The sequence below is a fragment of the Sebastes umbrosus genome, chromosome 11, assembly GCF_015220745.1.
Source record: "Sebastes umbrosus isolate fSebUmb1 chromosome 11, fSebUmb1.pri, whole genome shotgun sequence".
NCBI classification, from domain to species: Eukaryota; Metazoa; Chordata; class Actinopteri; order Perciformes; family Sebastidae; genus Sebastes; species Sebastes umbrosus.
The window spans coordinates 30,970,701-30,991,826 of NC_051279.1; the positions used below are offsets into that span (position 1 = coordinate 30,970,701).

Genomic DNA, 21,126 nt, shown 5'->3' on the forward strand with positions numbered 1-21,126 from the left:
CAATTAAGTGTGTAACAGGCTATAGCTTTAGCTGGCTATAGTTTCTTTCAGAATTGTCACCAAATAACATTCAAGGACAAAAATAAATTGCAGATTGTTTGATTAATGGTTTAAAATGAGGCAAAATGAGTTGCATTTGTTTTCTTAATTTGCAGTGTGTTGAGCTTCAGGGCCACCGTAGAGTACCCTAATTTTTTTTTTAAATGTTCAGGGTCCTTTGTAGTGCTATTTCAGTCCAGTGCGACCTCTTGATAAGCAGAGCCACAAACAAGTTCTTACAAAAATGAATCTAGTATTTTGGACTTACTTTACTTAGTTTTGCAGATTCATTATATGAGGTTACAAAGTCCACTCCAAGTACAAAATTACCTGGAGCGTGATTATTTTAATTTTACTTTTGTAATCAATATATTTTTAGAATGAAGATAGTGAATTGTGTGTATCATTACATACATGTTACATATACGATGAGTTGAAGGTGATAATCAATTCCAAGACGGCAATAATCGTGTCCATGCAGATAATGTTCTGTCCAAATTCTTTTAGGCAGGACACTCACATCAAAATGTTTCTTAAAAAAGGGATTGTGACAATTTATTCAAAATTAATTACATTTTTTGCTCTTAATTTTTTAATAGTTGAGGATAGTCATTCTCATGGTTGTTCTGGACTACTATAATGTAGGAGTAAATACAAAAAATTTACATCAATACAACAATTTATTATCTTGAATCTTTAAACAAGGATGGTGAAGAAAGAGTACATTTGGAAAAATACTGAACAATCAAATTTAAATGATAATCCTAAAAACAACTGCAGAAAAGTACACATATAACTTCAATTAGGGATTATTTTATCTCCATAAGCAGAGTGCATTGTACCAATTGTATCCATTACAAATTAAATAAACAATTGAGATAAAAAAAATGTGTGCAGAATATTTGTGCCTCACCTATATACCGATTGTAACTTATGTTTTCTATTTTTTCATCAGATGGCTGATGCACAGCAGAAACAAATTGAGCAAGAGAAGATCATGCTCCAGCAGACATTCCTGACAGAAAAGGAGAAGCTTTTGACGAAGGAGAAGCTAATTGAAGATGAGAAAAAGAGGCTCGAGAGCCAGTTTGAAGAGGAAGTCAAAAAGGCCAAAGCTCTCAAAGATGAACAGGACCGCCAGAGACAGCAGATGGAGGAGGAGAAGAAGAAACTCCACGCCACCATGGATGAGGCCCTCAATAAGCAGAAAGAGGCTGAGAAAGAGATGCTCAACAAGCAAAAAGAAATGCAGGAACTAGAGAGGAAGAGACTAGAGCAGGAAAGGATCCTTGCAGAAGAGAACCAGAAATTGCGCGACAAACTGCATCAGCTTGAGGAAGCACAGAAAGACCCTGAGCCCATCCATGTTGAAAAGGTTCAGCCAACAGAGACAGTTTTAAATGGCCAAAATGCCGGTGATGCGGTAGACAGTGTGGAGAAGAAACCAGATCCCTTGGCTTTTGACGGCATCCGTAATAAGGTACCTGCACAGAGACTTCATGACGTCGGCCTTTTATCCAAGAAGGACTTTGACAAGCTAAAAAAAGGCAATACCACTGTTCAAGAGCTTGGTGAGACTGAAAAACTAAAAGCAACTCTTAAAGGAAAGAACGGCATTGCTGGCATTTTGACACCATCTAATCAAAAAATGACAATCTATCAAGCATCAAAAGAGAAGAAGATTACTCCAGGCACAGCCATGATCCTTCTTGAAGCCCAAGCAGCCACAGGTTACATGTTAGACCCTATTAAGAACCAGAAACTTTCTGTTAATGAAGCTGTCAAGGAAGACCTGATCGGCCCTGAACTGCACAACAAAATGCTTTCAGCGGAGAGGGCAGTTATTGGCTACAAAGATCCATACACTGGCGGGAAGATCTCTGTCTTTGAAGCTATGAAGAAGGGTCTGATTGAACGTGATGATGCCATCAGAGTCCTTGAGGCTCAGCTTGCAACTGGTGGCATCGTCGACCCTATCAATAGCCACCGTGTACCCAATGAAATAGCCTACAAACAGGGACAATATGATGCAGAAATGAGTAAGATTATGAAGAAACCTTCAGATGACACAAAGGGATACTTTGACCCCAGCACTCAGGAACCTTTGACATATTCTGAGCTGATGGCGAGATGCACTACAGACCCTGACACCAGTCTGCTACTCCTGCCCATCACAGACAAAGCAGCTCAGTGCTCAAGTATATACACAGAGGAGGAGACCAAGGACGTGTTCAGCAAAACAACTGTGTCCGTGCCTTTTGGACGATTCAAGGGAAAGACTGTCACCATTTGGGAAATAATCAATTCCGAGTACTTCTCTGAGGACCAGAAGAAGGACCTTCTCCGTCAATACAAGACGGGCAAAATCACAATCGAAAAAATCGTTAAGATTGTCATCACCCTGGCAGAGGAGAAAGAGAAGAAGAACGAGATCACCTTTGATGGTCTGAGAGCACCTGTCACAGCCACTGAACTCCTGGAATCCAAAATCATTGATAAAGACCTCTTCAACAAATTGCACAAGGGCAATAAGACAGTCAAAGAGGTGTCTGAAATGGAGCCTGTCCACAAAGCACTGAAGGGTACAGACTGCATTGCAGGTGTAGTTATCGACTCATCCAAGGAGACAATGTCCTTCTATCAAGCTATGAAGAAAGACATGATGAGGGCAGGGCCTGCCTTGCATATGCTTGAAGCCCAAGCAGGAACAGGCTATGTGGTCGATCCCATTAATAATCAGAGGTACACTGTTGATGAAGCCGTCAAAGCAGGTGTTGTTGGTCCTGAGCTGCATGAAAAACTCCTGTCTGCAGAGCGAGCTGTTACAGGTTACAAAGATCCTTATACTGGAAAGACTGTATCTCTGTTCCAAGCAATGAAAAAAGATCTGATACCTAAAGAACAAGGAATCCGACTGCTCGATGCCCAAATGACCACCGGTGGTATCATTGATCCAGTGAAGAGCCATTTCATTCCTCATGATGTGGCCTGCAAGAGAAATTATTTTGATGACGAAATGAAACAGATTCTTAACAGCCCTACTGATGAAACTAAATGCTTCTTTGACCCCAACACAAAAGAAAATGTCACATACTCACAGCTCTTTAAGAGATGTGTCACTGACACAAAAACTGGTCTCGAGCTTCTGCCTCTTTCTGATGAAGCAATCAATGCAAAGGAGGAGCCAACATACACCGATTCCCAGACAAAGGAGGCTATGACTCAGGCAACTGTGGAGCTTGACTCTGGACCATTTAAGGGCCGGAAGATGACCATCTGGGAAATCATCAACTCAGAATATCTCACTGAGGAACAAAGGCTTGACCTGCTCAGACAGTTTAGGTCAGGAAAGATTACAATTGAAAGGATAACCAAGATTGTCGTCACAATTGTAGATGAGAGAGAGGCCAAGAAGCAAGAACAGTCCAGCTTCAAGGGACTTAGAGCTCCTGTCCCAGCAGGCTCTCTGTATGAGTCCAAAATCATCGATAAACCAACCTTTGACCTCCTTCAACAAGGCAAAACAACACCTAAGCAAGTCAGTGAGAATCCCAATGTCAATAAATACCTCCAGGGCTCTGAGAGCATCGCTGGCATCTACCTGGAGCCAACCAAAGAGAAAATAAGCATTTATCATGCTATGAAGAAAAAGCTCCTCAGACATGACACAGGTCTTTCACTTCTTGAGAGCCAGGCTGCCACTGGGTTCCTCGTAGATCCAGTGAGGAACCAGTGCCTGACAGTAGATGAGGCAGTGAAGTCAGGTCTTGTTGGTCCAGAGCTACATGAAAAACTTCTCTCTGCAGAAAAGGCTGTCACTGGCTATAAAGATCCATTCACTGGCAACAAAATCTCCCTCTTTGAAGCAGTGCAAAAAGAGCTCATCCCAAAAGAGCATGGCATGCCACTGATAGAGGCACAAATGGTCAGTGGAGGAATCATTGACCCTGTAAACAGCCACCGTGTCCCAACTGATGTTGCATATCAGAAGAACATTTTCGGCAAAGAAACTGCCAAGATTCTGTCTGAACCCTCTGATGATAACAAGGCTTTCTCAGACCCAGAAACTGATGAAAAAGTCACCTACAAACAGCTTAAAGACAAGTGCCACAGAGATCCAGAGACAGGCCTGTGGATCCTTCCGCTCTCCAAGCCTCAGTCTCCAACTGTTGTGGAGAAGACATACCTCTACACAGAGGAACAAACACAGAGTGACCTGACAGGCACCCAGATTGACATTCCAATCGAGGGTCTTGCTGATAAACCAGTGAATCTGTGGGAAATCATGAACTCCAATTTACTTCCGGAGCAAGAGAGGCAGAAGCTCATAGATGAATATCGCTCTGGTAAAATCACAAAAGAGCGGATGATCATCATTATTATTGAGATCATGGAGCAGAGAGAGATCGTCAGACATGATAGTCCACTGTCATGTACGACTATCAGGAGAAGAATAACAATTGAGGAGCTCTACAATGCCCGCATCATTGACTTGGAGACATACAACCTCCTTAAACGGGGCACGAGGGACATCCGTGATATAATGGAGATGACCAGTGTGAAACAGTATCTCTATGGCACAGGCTGTGTTGCTGGGGTCACAACAGACTCAAGCTCCAAGATAAGCATATACCAAGCAATGAAGAGAGATTTTTTGAAACCAGAACAAGCCCTCAGCCTCCTAGAAGCACAAGCTGCAACAGGATTCATTGTCGATCCAGTCAAAAATGAAACGCTCACGGTTGACGAAGCTGTTCGTAAGGGTGTTGTCGGCCCTGAGATCCATGACAGACTTCTGTCAGCTGAGAGAGCAGTCACAGGATACAAAGATCCATACAGTGGTAAACCCATATCTCTCTTCCAGGCCATGAAAAAGGGTCTTGTTCCAGAGGATTATGCTCTGAAAATGTTAGAGGCACAAACCGCCACTGGTGGTATTATTGATCCTGAATTCCAGATCCACCTGCCAGCAGACATTGCCATGCAAAGAGGTTACATCAACAAGGAAATCAACGAGAAGCTGACTGACAGTGTTAAAGGATTTGTTGACCCCGTCACTGACGAGAAGCTGTCTTATGCACAGCTGCTCAGGACATGCAAGTTAGATGGTGGGTTGCGCCTACTCGTCCTGGGAGACAAGAGGCTGATGTTTAAGGGTCTGAGGAAACAGATCACAATCGAGGAGCTGATCCGCTGTAATATTATTGACCAGGAGACTGTCACTGCACTGTATAATGGTACTATCTCAGTGGAGGAGGTTAGCGCTAAACTATCAAGGTACCTTGAGGGCACAAGCTGTATTGCTGGTGTATTTGTAGAGTCTACAAAGGATCGTCTATCAATTTACCAGGCCATGAAGAAGAACATGATTAGGCCAGGCACAGCGTTTGAACTCCTTGAGGCACAGGCATCCACAGGATATGTCATTGATCCAATCAAAAACCTCAAACTGACTGTCAATGAAGCAGTGAGAATGGGAATCGTAGGACCCGAATTCAAAGACAAGCTCCTCTCTGCTGAACGTGCAGTGACAGGATATAGAGATCCGTATTCAGGCACGACAATCTCCCTGTTCCAGGCGATGCAGAAGGGGCTCATCTTGAAAGATCATGGTATCCGTCTCCTGGAAGCCCAGATTGCCACGGGTGGAATCATTGACCCAGAGGAAAGTCACCGACTGCCAGTTGAGATGGCCTACAAACGTGGCTTCTTTGATGAGGAAATGAATGAGATCTTGACAGACCCATCTGATGACACTAAAGGCTTCTTTGATCCCAACACTGAGGAAAACCTAACCTACCTCGGGCTCATGGAGAGGTGTATCACTGATCCCGACACTGGGCTGGTGCTCCTGCTATTGAAAGAAAAGAAGCGGGAAAGGAAGACCTCCTCCAAATCCTCAGTTCGTAAACGCAGAGTTGTCATCGTAGACCCGGAGACTGGCAAAGAAATGACTGTGTACGAGGCCTACAGAAAGGGACTCATTGACCACCAAACCTACCTGGAGCTTGCTGAGCAGGAGTGCGAATGGGAAGAGATCACAATGACCTCCTCTGATGGTACTTCCAAATCCATCATCATTGACAGGAGGTCAGGGAGACAGTACGACGTTGATGATGCTCTTACTCGTAGCCTCATTGACCAGAAAGCCCTTGATTCATACCGATCTGGAAACCTCTCCATCACAGAATTTGCTGACATGCTCTCTGGAAGCATGGGAGGCTTCCGCTCACGCACATCCTCCTTTGGTTCCGCCACTGGTTCCACCGCTGGTTCCACCTACTCCTCTCCCATGAGCCCCGTACCCACCATTAAAGCACCTGCAGTCATATGGAATGACCCAGCAGAGGAGACTGGTCCCATAGCTGGAATATTGGACATAGACACGCTGGAGAAGGTGTCTGTCACTGAGGCCATACACAGAAACCTGATAGACAACATCAGTGGCCAAAGATTGTTGGAGGCCCAAGCCTGCACAGGAGGAATAATTGACCCCGTAACTGGAGAGAGATTCCCAGTCATTGAGGCTACAGAAAAAGGTCTTGTGGATAAAATCATGGTCGATCGCCTCAACCTGGCTCAAAAGGCATTCAATGGATTTGAAGACCCCAGAACTAAAGTAAAGATGTCTGCCTCCCAGGCTCTAAAGAAAGGCTGGTTGTATTATGAGGCTGGGCAGCGTTTCCTTGAAGTCCAATATCTGACTGGTGGACTTATTGAGCCTGATGTCGAGGGCAGAGTGCCACTAGATGAATCCATCAGGAAGGGCACAATCGATGCCCGCACTGCCCAGAAACTGAGAGATGTCGGTTCTTATTCTAGATATCTAACATGTCCAAAAACCAAACTGAAAATCTCCTTCAAAGATGCCATGGACAAAAGCATGGTCGAGGAAGGAACTAGCCTAAGACTTCTGGAGGCCTCCTCACAATCCAGCAAAGGCCTCTACAGTCCCTACAATGCCAGCAACCCTGGATCCAACTACGGCTCCCGGACTGGCTCAAGGACCGGATCCCGATCAGGCTCCAGGAGAGGCAGCATTGATGCTGGCTTCAGCATGACTCTGTCATCCTCCTCTTACACATCCTCCTCAACTGGCTACAGCCGCAGATACTGATTAGCTAGCTCTGTTTCTAACAATAACCCAAGTGTCTAAGAACCAACAATTCTAAGGCACTTTACAGTTGCATTTTCATAGGAAAAACTAGTTACAGTAACAAAGAAAATATAATTTATTTATTCTGCCCTGCATGTGGTCACATCAAGAATTGCCTAGGCTATTGATTTGTTTTCCATCTATAACAGATGTCTAAACATGTGCCTCATATATGGAAACATAAGCAAGAATTGCTAGATATATAAAATATTATTTTTCTTTAGTACTAATTACCAAGTCAGTTTATATTTTTCAAAGCAAAGCATGACATTTCTGCTTTTTTTTAAAGTGAATTTATAGTTTTCATTTTACACTTGTTAAAAAGTTGTATACTTGCTTTCTGAAACTAATATATACTGTATGTATGTCAAACAGAGATATTTTTCCAGTATTCCTTTGAAATTCAAGGATATTTGTCTATTTTTTATCTTTTTCGACAGTCCTACTTAATGAGATACCGTATGTCAACTTAGTTCTAATGTTTTTAACCGCTCCTAAAATACATAGATGCCTTCACCTTTCTGAATGTTTGTATAGAGTATGGACAGATGTTGTGTTATGTTTTTATGTTAAATGTTGCCTGGGTAACTAAATAATATACCCAGCAAGAATACACCTGTGAGACACTATAAAATGAGACACTACAGGAGTACAACCATGAGAAGACATGCCAGAATTAAAATTATGCAGACTATTCTGAAACCAGTTTCACATCTGTCTGTTATTTTGTACTTATGCCCATTTATATTTAGTGGACTTTTGCATCTTTAGGGTTCATTACACCATTGTTTTACACAAGTTTTAGATTCTATGTATTCACCATCAGTCGAGTGTTCCTGGTTAATCCCAAGATGATGTCAGACTTGATCCTGCTCTCCCATACAGACCTGCATCCTGTTATTTTGGTTCTTGTAAGTTGAAATTTGGTTTTCCTTATGTTGGTTTTGTTGTCTGATTTCTTCAGTTGATTTTGATCTCATCTCAGAGCCTAGATTATGTTCTTTATTTATGCCATTTTTTCCCTATCCCACACACTACCATGGTGATATCACTAGTGAACACTTTCTATTAAAAATTGTCATTACTGCTGATTGACAGTTTTTTTTTTTTATCATCTTGTTTTTCCACAGTCCCTCAGAACAGATACTCAGTTGGCCGGAGCATACAATCCCCTCGACTTGGATGGATTTGCGAGTCCATGTCATCCTCACGCAGTTACACAGGTACAGTGTATAACTGTTTTTTGAAAACATTATGTCATTTTCATTTCATTTGCCAAGCTTTTTGCAAGTTCTGCAATTTTTATTTAATTTATATTTTTCCCGCTGCATGGTTTAGTATATTTTGATTTTAATTCGTAGTTATTTTTCTTTTATTTCTAGATCTGCCATTGAGTATGTCCTTTTCTTCCATTGCACATCACATTTGAAGAAGGCTGGGGCTGAGTCAACCTGAAATCATCTTGGGATACCTTTCTAGGAACACTCTTCATTCATTACCTTTTTTCATATATTTATTACTTGAATACTATTAGTCATATTTGTCTTGTCGTACCCTGTTTTTTTTTGTTTTTTTTAAAGAACACTCCCAAATCATACACACATCTGCATATTCTTTCATTTAAATTGGGATTAACTGTAGTGGTAGACCAGCACATCTTCATTCAGCTGCTCTTAAATCCACTGAATATATTTTTGTATCATCTCTCTCTCTGTAAATTCAGTCCTACCAAAGTGCTAAAAAAAATACATTTGGAGAATTGACATGTTCGATACAGCACTACATTGCATGAATGTATGTATTATATCAAATTAACTCATTTCAGTTGACATTTTGCCACAGATTTCCTTTGCAAACTGAAAAAGAGCTTGACGCTTTATTTTGCTTAAACTTATTTTTTCCGCAGCAAGTATTTCTGTTATGTATCTCTATAAAGTGTTTTACCTCTGTAAATCTTTTTATTTTGTTTTCATCAAGTTTTTGATATAACATGAATTTGCCTTGCATGTTTTACTAACATTACAAAGGATATTTTGGGGGAAAATATTAATGTAAAATAAAGACAACTGCAGATGTAGCTGTGCTGATTTATATTTTTAGCAATATATCCATTTACAAACTAACTGGTTTGTTTTGCTTATGGGACAGATTTTACTTTGAATGATGTGGTGAGTGGATTCTGTTGTATGTTTTGAACATTAACACTATGTTGTAAATAAATATGCTCTGAAGAAGCCCTCTTGTCAATCATACATCAATATCTGTGCATCTGAAGCTATTTTTAGAGTAGAATATGTTTTTCAGTGCTGCTGAAAGTTACATAGGAAAAGCAGCTAGTTTGATATCAGGGTTCCCACGCATCCTCGAAAACAGTTGACCAATTTTGCAGTCATTGAAAAAACATGGAAAATGAGGGATAAATATGTCCAGGAAAATCTTGTGTTGAGTTGTGTGCTCCCCAAAAATGGATTAGTTTATGATGTTGTGTTTGGTATCATTGTAAACGTTGGCTATCAAAACACAGGGGTAGACATCACCTTTTCTGTGTAATCATGTTTGGTTCAGGAGATATGATGCAAAATACATAATTTGGATATGATGGAATGTAAAAATATAATTTTAAAGCTCTTTTTGTGCTCTTTATGCTGGAACTATCTATGGGCACATCTAATCAATATGAAGCATGTTTTAAGGGCATTTGCAGTGGCATTCAGAATTTGCCCCATTTACAGCATTAGAGGTCAAAGGTCAAATTATCTTGACCTCAGTGTCATGACAATATGTGACTGATGGATAGATTATAGTCTAAGCTTTACAATGATATATGACTTCATGATATTCTGTGTTGGTTACCCTCTTTTTATATTGTATCTTTATGTAAAATGGCAAAAAAAACATGGGAAATGTGTAGTGACGCAGGGATGAAAAAAGGAGCGATAGCACATAGAAAGAGACCATTGCTACAATGCTATCATGCATTTACCAACACTACGGGACATTTTCAAAAAATCACTATGAGACATGGTCCCTCCAAATTGGCATGAAGGGAATATTTTAGGGGTCAGGCTCATGGACTAGATAACATTGCCATCTGAAAGCCAAAGGGCTAAGTTATGTTCAGGGTCATATAAACGTTCAAATGGGTAACGTTAGTTTATGGATGAGAGTATTTAGAACAGGCTGCATGGTGGCTGTTATGCTGCGGAAACCAGGTGGAGACGCTGTGAACACACCCCCAACTGACGTCACGCGTATCAAACGGTTGAAAAACGTTAAATTGGACAGCTAGCATGTTCGGTTCAGCTGCTAGTTGACGTGCTTGCTAGCTTGTATAATATTTCCTGCATAGCTTTAAGGTTTGTGTGATTTAACTCCGGCTAGGAGAAATGTTTTTTTAATGTGTGTTGGTGGCATAACTGTAAGTGAGTCAAGTAGTCGACAGGCTAACGGTTAGCATCGTCTCTTCAAATTCAATGCTGCAAATTCAATGGTAAAATGGACCATGACATTAAAGGTCCTATATTATAAAAAAGTGAGATTTCATGTTTTTTTTATTATAAAGCAGGCTTAAGTCCTATATAAATACTGTGAAAGTATTGAAACACTCAATACACCGGGAAATACACAGCCTGTATTCAGAAACTCTGCGTTTGAAACAAGCCGTCAGGATTTCTGCCCATTTGTGATGTCACGAATATACAATGTTTAGCCCCTTGACGCAATTTTAAACGTAAACATTCTAAATGTGTCCCAGTTTATTCCTGGTTGCAGTGTATGTGAATGTCATCAGCTGACAGGAAGTACACATGGACCCAAGCTGTTGCCTAGCAATGCAATTCTTTTGCAATTCTGTCAAAATCCGCTAAAACGGAGCGTTTCAGACAGAGGGTAAATACAGGCATATTCAGGCAGACACTGTGAGGAAAATAAAGTTGTTTTTTTTAACATTACAGCATGTAAACATGTTCTAGTAGAAACACAAAATACAAGTATGATCCTGAAAATTAGCACGATATGGGATCTTTAAATGGCTGGCTAGCTAGCTAGCTAACTTTTGTAGTGGTAGCTAACATTGAGTGTGATTAGCCTCATTAAAGACTCCACTTAGTAAAGAGGCTAAAGTAATGTATGGTGTGATGAGAGTCGGTGGCAGTTGATAATCCTAGTGACGTCGACTCTCTAACTTTGAATTGTACATTTAGTTAAGTAACATTATTAAAAGTTCACCCTGTCAGTAGGACAAATTGTAGGTTACTATTTGTGTAATTGTTTCTTCTGGCTTTATCAGTTAGAGAGTGGGAACCCTGTTTATGTTATTACAGGAGAAATATACAAAGAAAAGGAAGAGCTTGATGTCTTGCACATAATGTGTATGAACTGGGTAATACCACGATTTTCCAATGTTTAGCTTCTTTACCTCTTTGTTGATTAAATAGTGTTAAATCAACTTAGTAGCTTGATCCCAGTGGTATGAATATTCCCTCTAGAAAAAGCAGTAGTTGACCACATGAGGGCAGTGTTAGACTGACCTACACTCATCCCCAATGAGACCAGTGAAACAGGTGATCATATTTATGAACCCACTGAGGTCTATTGTTACTACAATGATTAGGTATTTGTCAGATTAATGAGGGTCTGACTACGTTTTTGAAGGCTGATGATTATACAATACTACCAATAATACCTGTTTTAGCGCCCAGAAATGTGTTCTAGCGCCCAGAAATGTGTTCTGATCAGGGTTTAAAAGAAACTATTTAGATCATCAATTAACACCCCATTGGACATTACTGGTATGCATGTGGATTTACACCCAATTCCTTTATACCAGATGCAATACATATGTTTTGCTCTATATGCCAACATTAGCCACTGGGTCTGATGGAGGAGCCTGCCAACAGAAGAAATGGGGCATTCACCTCCCAGAATTCTTCACTCAGCTCCCTTGACTACTCTGATCTGACCCTTTCCCTCCCGGCTCTGCCTGCATCAGAGGCTGCAGACAGGGAGGTAAGAAGACACAGAAGAGAGTGTACAAACACTTGCATCACCATATCCTGTATATACAGTAATAAACAGCTGCTCAAGCATCTGAAAATGCTATAAAAATAAGCAAGACACAAGATTGTGAAGATTATTTTGTTTTATCCAATGGTCTCTTGCAGGATAAAGGATTCGCTGTGTTTGAATCACCAACACCCACATCACAGGATCAGAGATATGGGTATGTTAATGTATACGATTGTCATTCATTCTTGTTGATTAACTGACAAATTATTAACATTACAAAGGAGTTTCAGATTATGTCCAATATAACCATTAATGGTTCATAACAGCTGCTGAATTTAATTTATTCTGAAGCAACTATTGTAATCCAAGTGAGTTTGATTGAAAGTGGCCACCAACAGTCAGATTAAAAGAAAACACGCAGCCTGTGACGACAGTTGCTCAATTGTATCAGCTTTGTAGACCGGTGCGTCTGCATTCGCCAGAAACACAAAGACAGAGCTATGAATTGTGAAGTGAGCACACTGTAAAACATCTAAATGAAACATACTGAAACAAGAAAACTACAGTTCCAGTCCAGCTGGCATAGAGAGAGAGAGAAAGAGAGCAGATGCCTCCCTAATGAGATATTTTTCCAAGCTCTGGTCATATTATCCTTTGATAAGAATAATGACTCTTGAAGGCTTTGTTTTACCTCTTCCTGTTCTAGTACAGGTCCTGACTTTGCTTTTGTGCCTCTTTCCCCAATTGTCTGCTTCCTGCCATCATAATCATTCAAATTTCAACAGTAAAGTTCTACAGTTATTCCACAAATACACTGTTTCACTATAAGTGTTATGTACATTTATGGTGTATGCTGCTCATGATATGACACAACAAACTAAAAGCTTGAGACAGTACAAAAAAATCAGGAATCAGGAAAACACATTCCTAATCTTTCTCTTTATAAACAAATTAATAATAAGGTGATTATCAACATTTGTCTTGATTTAGATGATCCTTTTTAGTGTATGTACCTCATTTTACTGACTATATGTTTAAGATATTTGATCGTAAAAGATGATCAATATAACCTCTTACACTCCTCTCTTTTTTAGGAGGGACGTGGAGGATTTGAGTCAATGGCAGTGTGAGTTCAGGGGTCAAATCGTAGCCCTGAGAGAGTGGCTGAAGAGCATGGAGATGAGGCTGCCTCCTCTGGACCCCAGGGTTAGTTGGGTTTACTGCCTGTCCGCCGTCTGTTGTCTCTCTGCCTGTTTCACCATATCTTATGTTAAAGTTGTCAGAAAAGCACCGCATGTCTTTAATCCAATCCTCTACCTGAGGAGGCAACAGAACTTTTTTTTCTACCACGGTCACATTTCAAGTTACTGAATATGATCAGACATTGGACACTCCAGTCTGTAATCATCAGGCTTGGTTAAAAAAGTGTTTTTATTATATTTTCTTATCATATTATCTCTATCTTTGTAACTTTTGGTACAATACTTATCATACAAAGCATCCTGCCAAGCTACATGAAAAGAAATCCATCTGTCATGTCCTCTTTCTCTCTCTCTGTCTCTCTCTCTCTCTCTCTCTCTCTCTCTCTCTCTCTCTCTCTCTCTCTCTCTCTCTCTCTCTCTTTCTGTCTCTCATTGTGTATGTCTGTCCACTACAGTTGTTCTGAAGGCTAAAGACACATGTGGGGCCTTATGTTCTCATCACACTGGGACACAATGCAACTGCATTGCATTATCATCTAGTAGCTGAATGCTAATGTCAGCATGCTAACATGTTCACAATAACAGTGCTAACATGCTGATGCTAAGCAGGTCTTGTATTTACTATGTTGACCCAGTTTAGCGTGTTAGCATGCTAATATTCGCTGATTAGCATTAAATATAAAGTACAGCTGAGGATGGTGGGGATGTCATTAGTTTCGCAGGTATTTCAGAAAATATAAAGACTTGAAGATGTTGCTAGTAGAGAAGTTTATCTTGTGCAGAACATTAATGTCTCTAAAAATGTTTCATGGCAATATTTTGTTCGAAACATTCCACCCACAACTGCAAATATCAACCTCATGGTGGTGTGTTTGAAAAGTCAGTGGGCTTCATCCTCTGGGACCTGAGATATCGCTACCAAATGTCCAGCCAAGTCATCCAATAGTTGTTGAGATATTCCAATATGGACCACAGTGGTGGACCAACCGACTGGCAGCCTTACATTGCCATCCCTAGAGTCACATCATTAGCATGGCTATAAAACCCAGAAGGATTACAGTGGCCCCTCATGAGGTGAGACAGTGAACAAACAAACTGAAAATACTACGTTTTCAAGGCATTTTTAATTGTTCTAGAAGATACAAGGACTCCACTTGTAAATGCTTTAAATCTTCCGTAGTAAACAAAAAGAACATGCACTACCAAATGTTGGTTCAACTATCATTGCGTGGGTAGGGAGGAATCTGACTCCAAATGAAGTCAGTGAGTTGCGTTCAACCTTCTCATTCATATAATCCCCCGTCCCCATGGTGCAGGGCAGGCATGCGTAACTGAGATGCTTTAGAATCCATGATCATGGAGAAAAATGCTGTCTAATGTTTTATCTTAGACACCGATTTACTGTACCTGTGATAGAACTACTGCATCTATGAATATGCCAGCAGTTTATATCGTTTTCTGATGTTTTTCTCACATAATGTTTTCTGTGTCCATTCACTTTTCCCATGAAGCATCCTGTAATTTTACCACCCTATTGCAACATCCTTTTTTCCCTGTGAAGATAAATTCAGATTGAGATATTATCTAATTCCACCGGTAGCAAAACTGGCACCTGTGTCTAAGAATATGTTGGTAAAAGGAGAGCAAAAGTGAAAGTGAACCAATGAGTCATGGTGGTGAGGAAGTTAATTGAGCATTACGGGAAAGAGGAAAGGCATTGTGGAGGTTTTTTATAGTCCAACATACTCAGACGGTTACTGAGGTGGTCCTCCTCCACTCCTGCAGGGAGACTTCTTTAGGCCACAGGGGGACAGCGGGGCTGGGGAATCAGGCTCCCATTGTGCCTGGCCACGGACAGCCATGCAGGCTAGAGGAGAGCTTGGCACTGGAGGCCCTCACTGCACACATGAGCACACACACTGAAAAGACATTAGACTCAGATGGGAGGAAGGGGCAAGCGGGCAGGACAAAAGAAAAGCAGGATCTTTATGGTAAGAGCACTCAGATCGGACTATGGAGGCATTTATTGAACACCAACTGTAGATTTTGTCAGACACCCATTTATACCAATATTTGAACAATGATTTGTCAGTCAGTGCAGCCAGAAATGATTACCAGTTGGATTAAACTTCATCAAAAGCATTTGTGGTCAGGGCAGGTCAGCAGGTTTGCTAACAAGCTAACCTTAGCACTAGCCTTGCTTATGTCAGGTACCTTTTCTAATTGGCTGTTAAACCTGTTGTGCTTAGGTTCCTCCCACCAGGTCTAACTCAACCAATCAGATTACGTCTATCTCCAAAGCAGCCTGTGAGAAATGTTTGCATTAGTAGAACTCTGACTTTGCTGATTGAATATTGCTCATTTGTACAATGGAACAAATGAAACAGTAACATTACGTCTTATCTTTTGGGACATTGTTCATCGGCACTGAAAGAATGAATTCAGCCTTTAGATAAGAGACATTTTCATTGAGCTTGATCTATTGTACAGCACCAACTGAAAGCCATTCCAGCACAAAACATGAACATGTTCCAGCTCCGTAGAGCAGCGAGATGGCGAGGTAATAATTTATTTAAATATCCTTAGTGAAGGGTGACTGGGCCTTCTTCAATGAGCTGTGAATCAATTACACAAAGGGATCGAGAGGGTTTGATGTTTTTATTGTTATAGTAAAAATTGGTTTTGGTTGATTTAGTTATATGGTCTATTGAAGTAGATGTGTTCCATTGTCCCAACTGAATGTTTGAGCCATTAATTGATTGTGTGGTTAAAAAGGGCCAAGAGACGAAATACGATCTGTGTTTGAACCCGTGTGACCTCTGAAGAAACTTAACTGATCTGAGAAAGAGAAAACATTCTGCAGCAGAGGACGTTCTTCTTAGTTAAAAAAAATAATCCATGTTACATTTTGTCTTCGTTTGAAGCCCCTGTTTCCCTGGGGACTGACATGTAAGATGCACAGGCATGTCTTATCACGTCACGAAAGCCCAAACGCTTTAGAAAAGAGCTTTAGTCTGACCCCCAATGTATGTGTGAAATAAGGGGGTGTCTTTCTGTCTCTACCATGCCTTTATCATACTGCATCCGACCACAGACCTTTGTCATGGTAATGCTGTTAGTCTGCTGCACTGCTGGTTTCAGTCTGGGCCTGAGGGACTCGTTAGTTAGCTGCATGAATGAGGACATCCCTCAGCAGCAGCAGCAGCAGAAGCCCCCCATAATACAGACCTGCTACGATACACAGGAGAGACACACACCTGCTCCTTAACACACGGCATGCACCGGCACACCTTAAACAGTTTTTTTCCCATCAACACTGGGATACATATGAGCCTCAAATTGGAGATTGTCAAGCATGAATATAATAACGATTTTAAATGGTAATACTTGTCAATTTGTGAAATAATACCTCATGGACCAGGAAAACCTAAATATGAAAAAAAGACTATTAATAGACCAAGAACAAATCATCAGTTCATTCGATGTGCATGTTTGCATAATTTGCTAGAAACCATTGAAGTTAGCTTATACTAACAACATTTTTAAAATGCACTACATTCAGATCAGGCTCGGATGATACTTGATATTTAATTTAATATCACAGTAGCGATTCCACAAGGTCCCTTCAGTAGCTGCTCTGGAGCTTTCAATCCTATCACACCATCTTCCTCGGCAGATGGAGTTGCCCTTTAAGGATTTATTTAAACAAGAGCTTACTTCAGGAAGACCGTGTGATAGGATCAAAAGCTCCAAATCAGCTACTGAATAGACCATGTAGCGAGAAGCTATTGTCAACTGCTGTTTCCCAGACCAAACATAAGCTTTTAATCTCAGCGTTATAGATAAAATACATTTAGATTAATACCGGATGGCTGACAAAATTTTATTTGGTCGATGTGCTAATTAAATTATTAGAGGGAGGTCACAAAACTGTCTGGAACCATATGTACATCCTTGATTTAACTGGTGACTTCCACACAGTTTTTTTAATATCATGCCTGCTATGTAATCTCCATTTTATTAATAAAATCAATAATAGAATCAGGCTAAGGTGTGGCAAGTGCTCATACCTTGCAATAACAAATTCACGGCAATGATGAAGACTCCACCAAAAATATTTGTAAGCTCGCTTAATGAAATGTTTATCAAATTCTGTAATTTTTAATTCAATTTACCAAATAAATGTGTGTAATATCAGAAAATACACCATGGAATACTCAGGACAGGGATTCCCAACCAAAGGGATTTGTATCCCAGGGGGTATTTCTGCAGTTAATGGGCAGACATGGAAAGGGTTGGAGTCAAAATTTTAAAGCTTTTGCCATTCCAAGTGGTAGTCATAGTAGTAGTCATCATTTTTTTCCAAACCTACTAAAAAAATGTAGTATTTGACACACAATTAAGGATACTTTTATAAAATGTATTGTGTTAAATAGCATCCCGTTATAAATGCACGTGAAATCAAAGCATTTGGAACATCATGGTTGGCGTCCATGAAGGGGTACTTGAGCTTATCTGATAGGACATCAGACAAAAAAGGTCCTGGATAATGTCAGTAATAATGTCAATCAGTCTTTTTACAGTCATGAGAGGCAGTAGAACAGGAAATCATCACGCACCGGATTAATAGTGAAATTAGGCTGTCTTTGGATAACAATTTTACCTTCCTTTTTAAAATAGTGTCAGAACATTATGCCACTGACAAGTCAAAATGACATCTCTTCACTTTGACAGTTGGGTTGAGGTCAGAAGTTCTTCTTCCTGCCTCCCTGCCCCCCCTGCTGGAGAGGCTCCTCTGGATAAAGGCCCTCTGTGTCTTAAAGGTCTCTGGTTTCCCTGGGCTTGTGGCAGATGCTGCATCCCAAATACGCCTTGTACACACAGCTTACAAACAGGCCCAGGAAGAGGGGTGAGAGATCACAGCCCATTATCCTCTCCTCTCTGTTTCTGACAGCCAGCAAACAGCATCCCTGCTCTCTGATGCTGTCATAACCTTTAGGGGAAAAAAGAGGGGGGGGGCATGTGTTCATTGCTGTGAATCACCTACAACACAGATGAATAATGGCGGTAAAGTCAACTTGTTTATTCCACAGACTCTCGTTGAGATTAAATGTTACATCCAGTCGACTGTTTTTCTCTAGCTTGGCGTGTCAAATTGATTTTCATTTTATAGCACTTTAGGTAATCTCTCCCATAAGAGATTTTTTGATTCACACACTTTATCAGTGTTAATGGCAACTTGGGGCCTCCTCCTTTATTGCCCGTGCCTTCCTGTGCTCAACGGAAAATGTAAACGTAAAGCTGTAAATCCTCTCTTCTTGGGAGCAGTTGAATCAAACGCGGTGCTGATGATGAGTCGAGCTCCTCCTCGTCTCACACATGACTGTGATTTCCAGCATCTAAGCATCCCATTGGGGCCCGGGCAACCCAGCGGGGAAGCCCATCAGCCTTTCATCCACTTTTCTTGGAATCAACCTCCTTCGGTGATAAATGACAGTGTGCATGCTGAATGGTGCTTCTGGTTTGACCCTTAAAAGGGACCCCCCCTCTTTTTTTCATTCCTCATGAAGAGGGCTAATTACCATGTTCTGTAGAGGAGCCATTGAGGTCTTATTTAATTTCCAGGCAGCAGAGAGGTTGAGATAGCAGAGGAGGGGGAAAACAAGCCTGTAAAATTAATCTTTTTTGGCAACATGGGATCTGTGATCAAATTTAGGCTCCCATTGGACGCTAATTTGGAATCACATTAATTTTGGAAACTCACTTTATTCCATCTCCCAACCTGTGTCCACTCCATTAACACATGCATTTTTAGAAGGATAATGAGAGCTGCTGATGGAAAAGATGAGCTTTCTCTCTTGCCGCCGGTAGCGGCTTATTGCATCACTGCATAGCTCGACGTGCCAGCTGCTCTTTAACCACATCAGCTCTCGTCTTTTTAAGAACTGTGTGCCGGCTCTATGTGTGCCTACCGTGAAATGGAGAGGAGAGATTTTTGGCAAAATCGTTTAATTAGTACAGAGGGGGACTGGATGATGCTGAAAGCTGGGATCAGGTGTCGTGGTTTGACAACAATGTCTTCCTGGAAAAGTGGTGCCTCATCGCTGCCAGCTCCTTTCAGATAAAGGAACGGGGGGACGGGGATTTTGGGCTTTACTTGCTCATTAAACAGCTAAAGACATTAGCTCTCCAAGTGACCCAAAGAAACAGCTATGTGTGAGTTTGTGCATTTTTTACAGTTAAATCGTAAAGTTGTTCATAATGTAGGATTCCCTGGTTGTTGTACTACTGTTCACCCCCAAGATTGCGAGCTACAGGATATCTTTTGTGGTATAATTCAGGAGAGACTGGGAACTGTTGCATCAGTACTGGAGTACTCAGGGGTTAAATAACTTGACCCCACAGGGGTCAATCTATTCAATTCACTCTCTCTCTCTCTCATCGGCCACAGTGACAGGCATTTTCAGTTTTCTTTTTTCTTCGCCTTTGTTTTTTTTATCAGTATTTGCATGAATTAGAGCTGGAGGAGGGTGGGGGGTCAGAAATGGGACAGTACGGGGCTAAGGAGAGCTCTGAAAACCTGAAGCAGCTTCAAAGCAGAATTAACAACCTATATTCAGCTATTTTAACAGCATCTTTAGTGCTCATTCATTGAGGTTTTGAATGCTATTGAATGAACAGACATGTGCACTATAACATTTTACAAGACTAGAACTGCGCTAGGAAATATTTTCAGATTTCAGCAATTCTTTCAATGGACGCTGTGTGACAACTGGCAGAAAATGTTCTGAACGCACATGTAATTATTCAGAACTTAACATGCACTAATCATAGCTATACCTCAGCACATCCACCTTCAACAGACTATGAAAAAGTGCCACGTTAAGTGATTTTCTTTTGCAACGATGGCAGCATGGTCTAGGGTTGGCAATGTTGGCCCGCCACTTTGGTCCAGACTTAAACGTCTAATTCAGTCAAAGCTATTGGATGGATTATCATGAAACTTCGTACATCCATTTATGGTCCCCAGAGGATGAATCCCACTTTGCTAGGTATTTAAGTTAAGTTAAATTTGTATTTTCCCAATACCTTTGTTTATGACCCAATACACCTGCAAAACTAATGACATTTCCATCAGCTGTACTTTGTGTTGGATGCTAAATAACAAATGTTAACATGCTAACTAAGGGCAAAACTAAGATGATGAAAATGGTAAATGCCATTGCTAAAGATCTGCATGTTAGCATTTAGCTCAAATCACCACTGTACCGCCTCACAGGGCAACTAGCATGGCTGTAGACTCTTCATATTGTTTAGTGACACAACCTTCAGAATTCAATCTTTTAATTAATATGACAGTTAAATGACAAAACTTGTATCTTTGGTTGAACTAGAATGTGTTACATTCATAAAAGGCACAAACCCTGCATGGAGCTCCAGCAGAATATACTGGACTTAAAATGATAGTTTGGGTGTTTTGAAGTGGGGTTGTATGAGGTACTTATCCATAGTAGGTGTATTACCTACAGTAGATGACGGTCGGCACGCCCCCATCTTGGAGAAACAGACAGGAGTACCGACATTGGAGAAAAGCGATACAGTGCTGTTGACGGGGACAGCAGAAAAACATATTTTAGCAACCTAAAAGAAAAGCTCACCCAAAGAAAAACAATATCCGTTTAAGTGAACACTATATTTAGAATATTTCCCCGCTTTATCTCG

At 40.8% G+C, this 21,126-nt stretch overlaps 1 protein-coding gene across 29 annotated transcripts in view; it reads left to right on the top strand.

Moving 5' to 3' along the window:
- plecb (plectin b) overlaps window positions 1-9,429 on the top strand; it is a 146,846-nt gene extending 137,417 nt beyond the window's left edge. For all 29 annotated transcript variants that reach the window (XM_037784462.1, XM_037784463.1, XM_037784481.1 and 26 more), the window contains 3 exons: window positions 995-8,106; window positions 8,326-8,418; window positions 8,578-9,429. In XM_037784462.1, coding sequence (XP_037640390.1) covers window positions 995-7,156 — 6,162 coding nt within the window. In that variant the 3' untranslated portion in view covers window positions 7,157-8,106; window positions 8,326-8,418; window positions 8,578-9,429. The remainder of the gene's footprint in view (window positions 1-994; window positions 8,107-8,325; window positions 8,419-8,577) is intronic.
- Window positions 9,430-21,126: the final 11,697 nt, after the last annotated feature.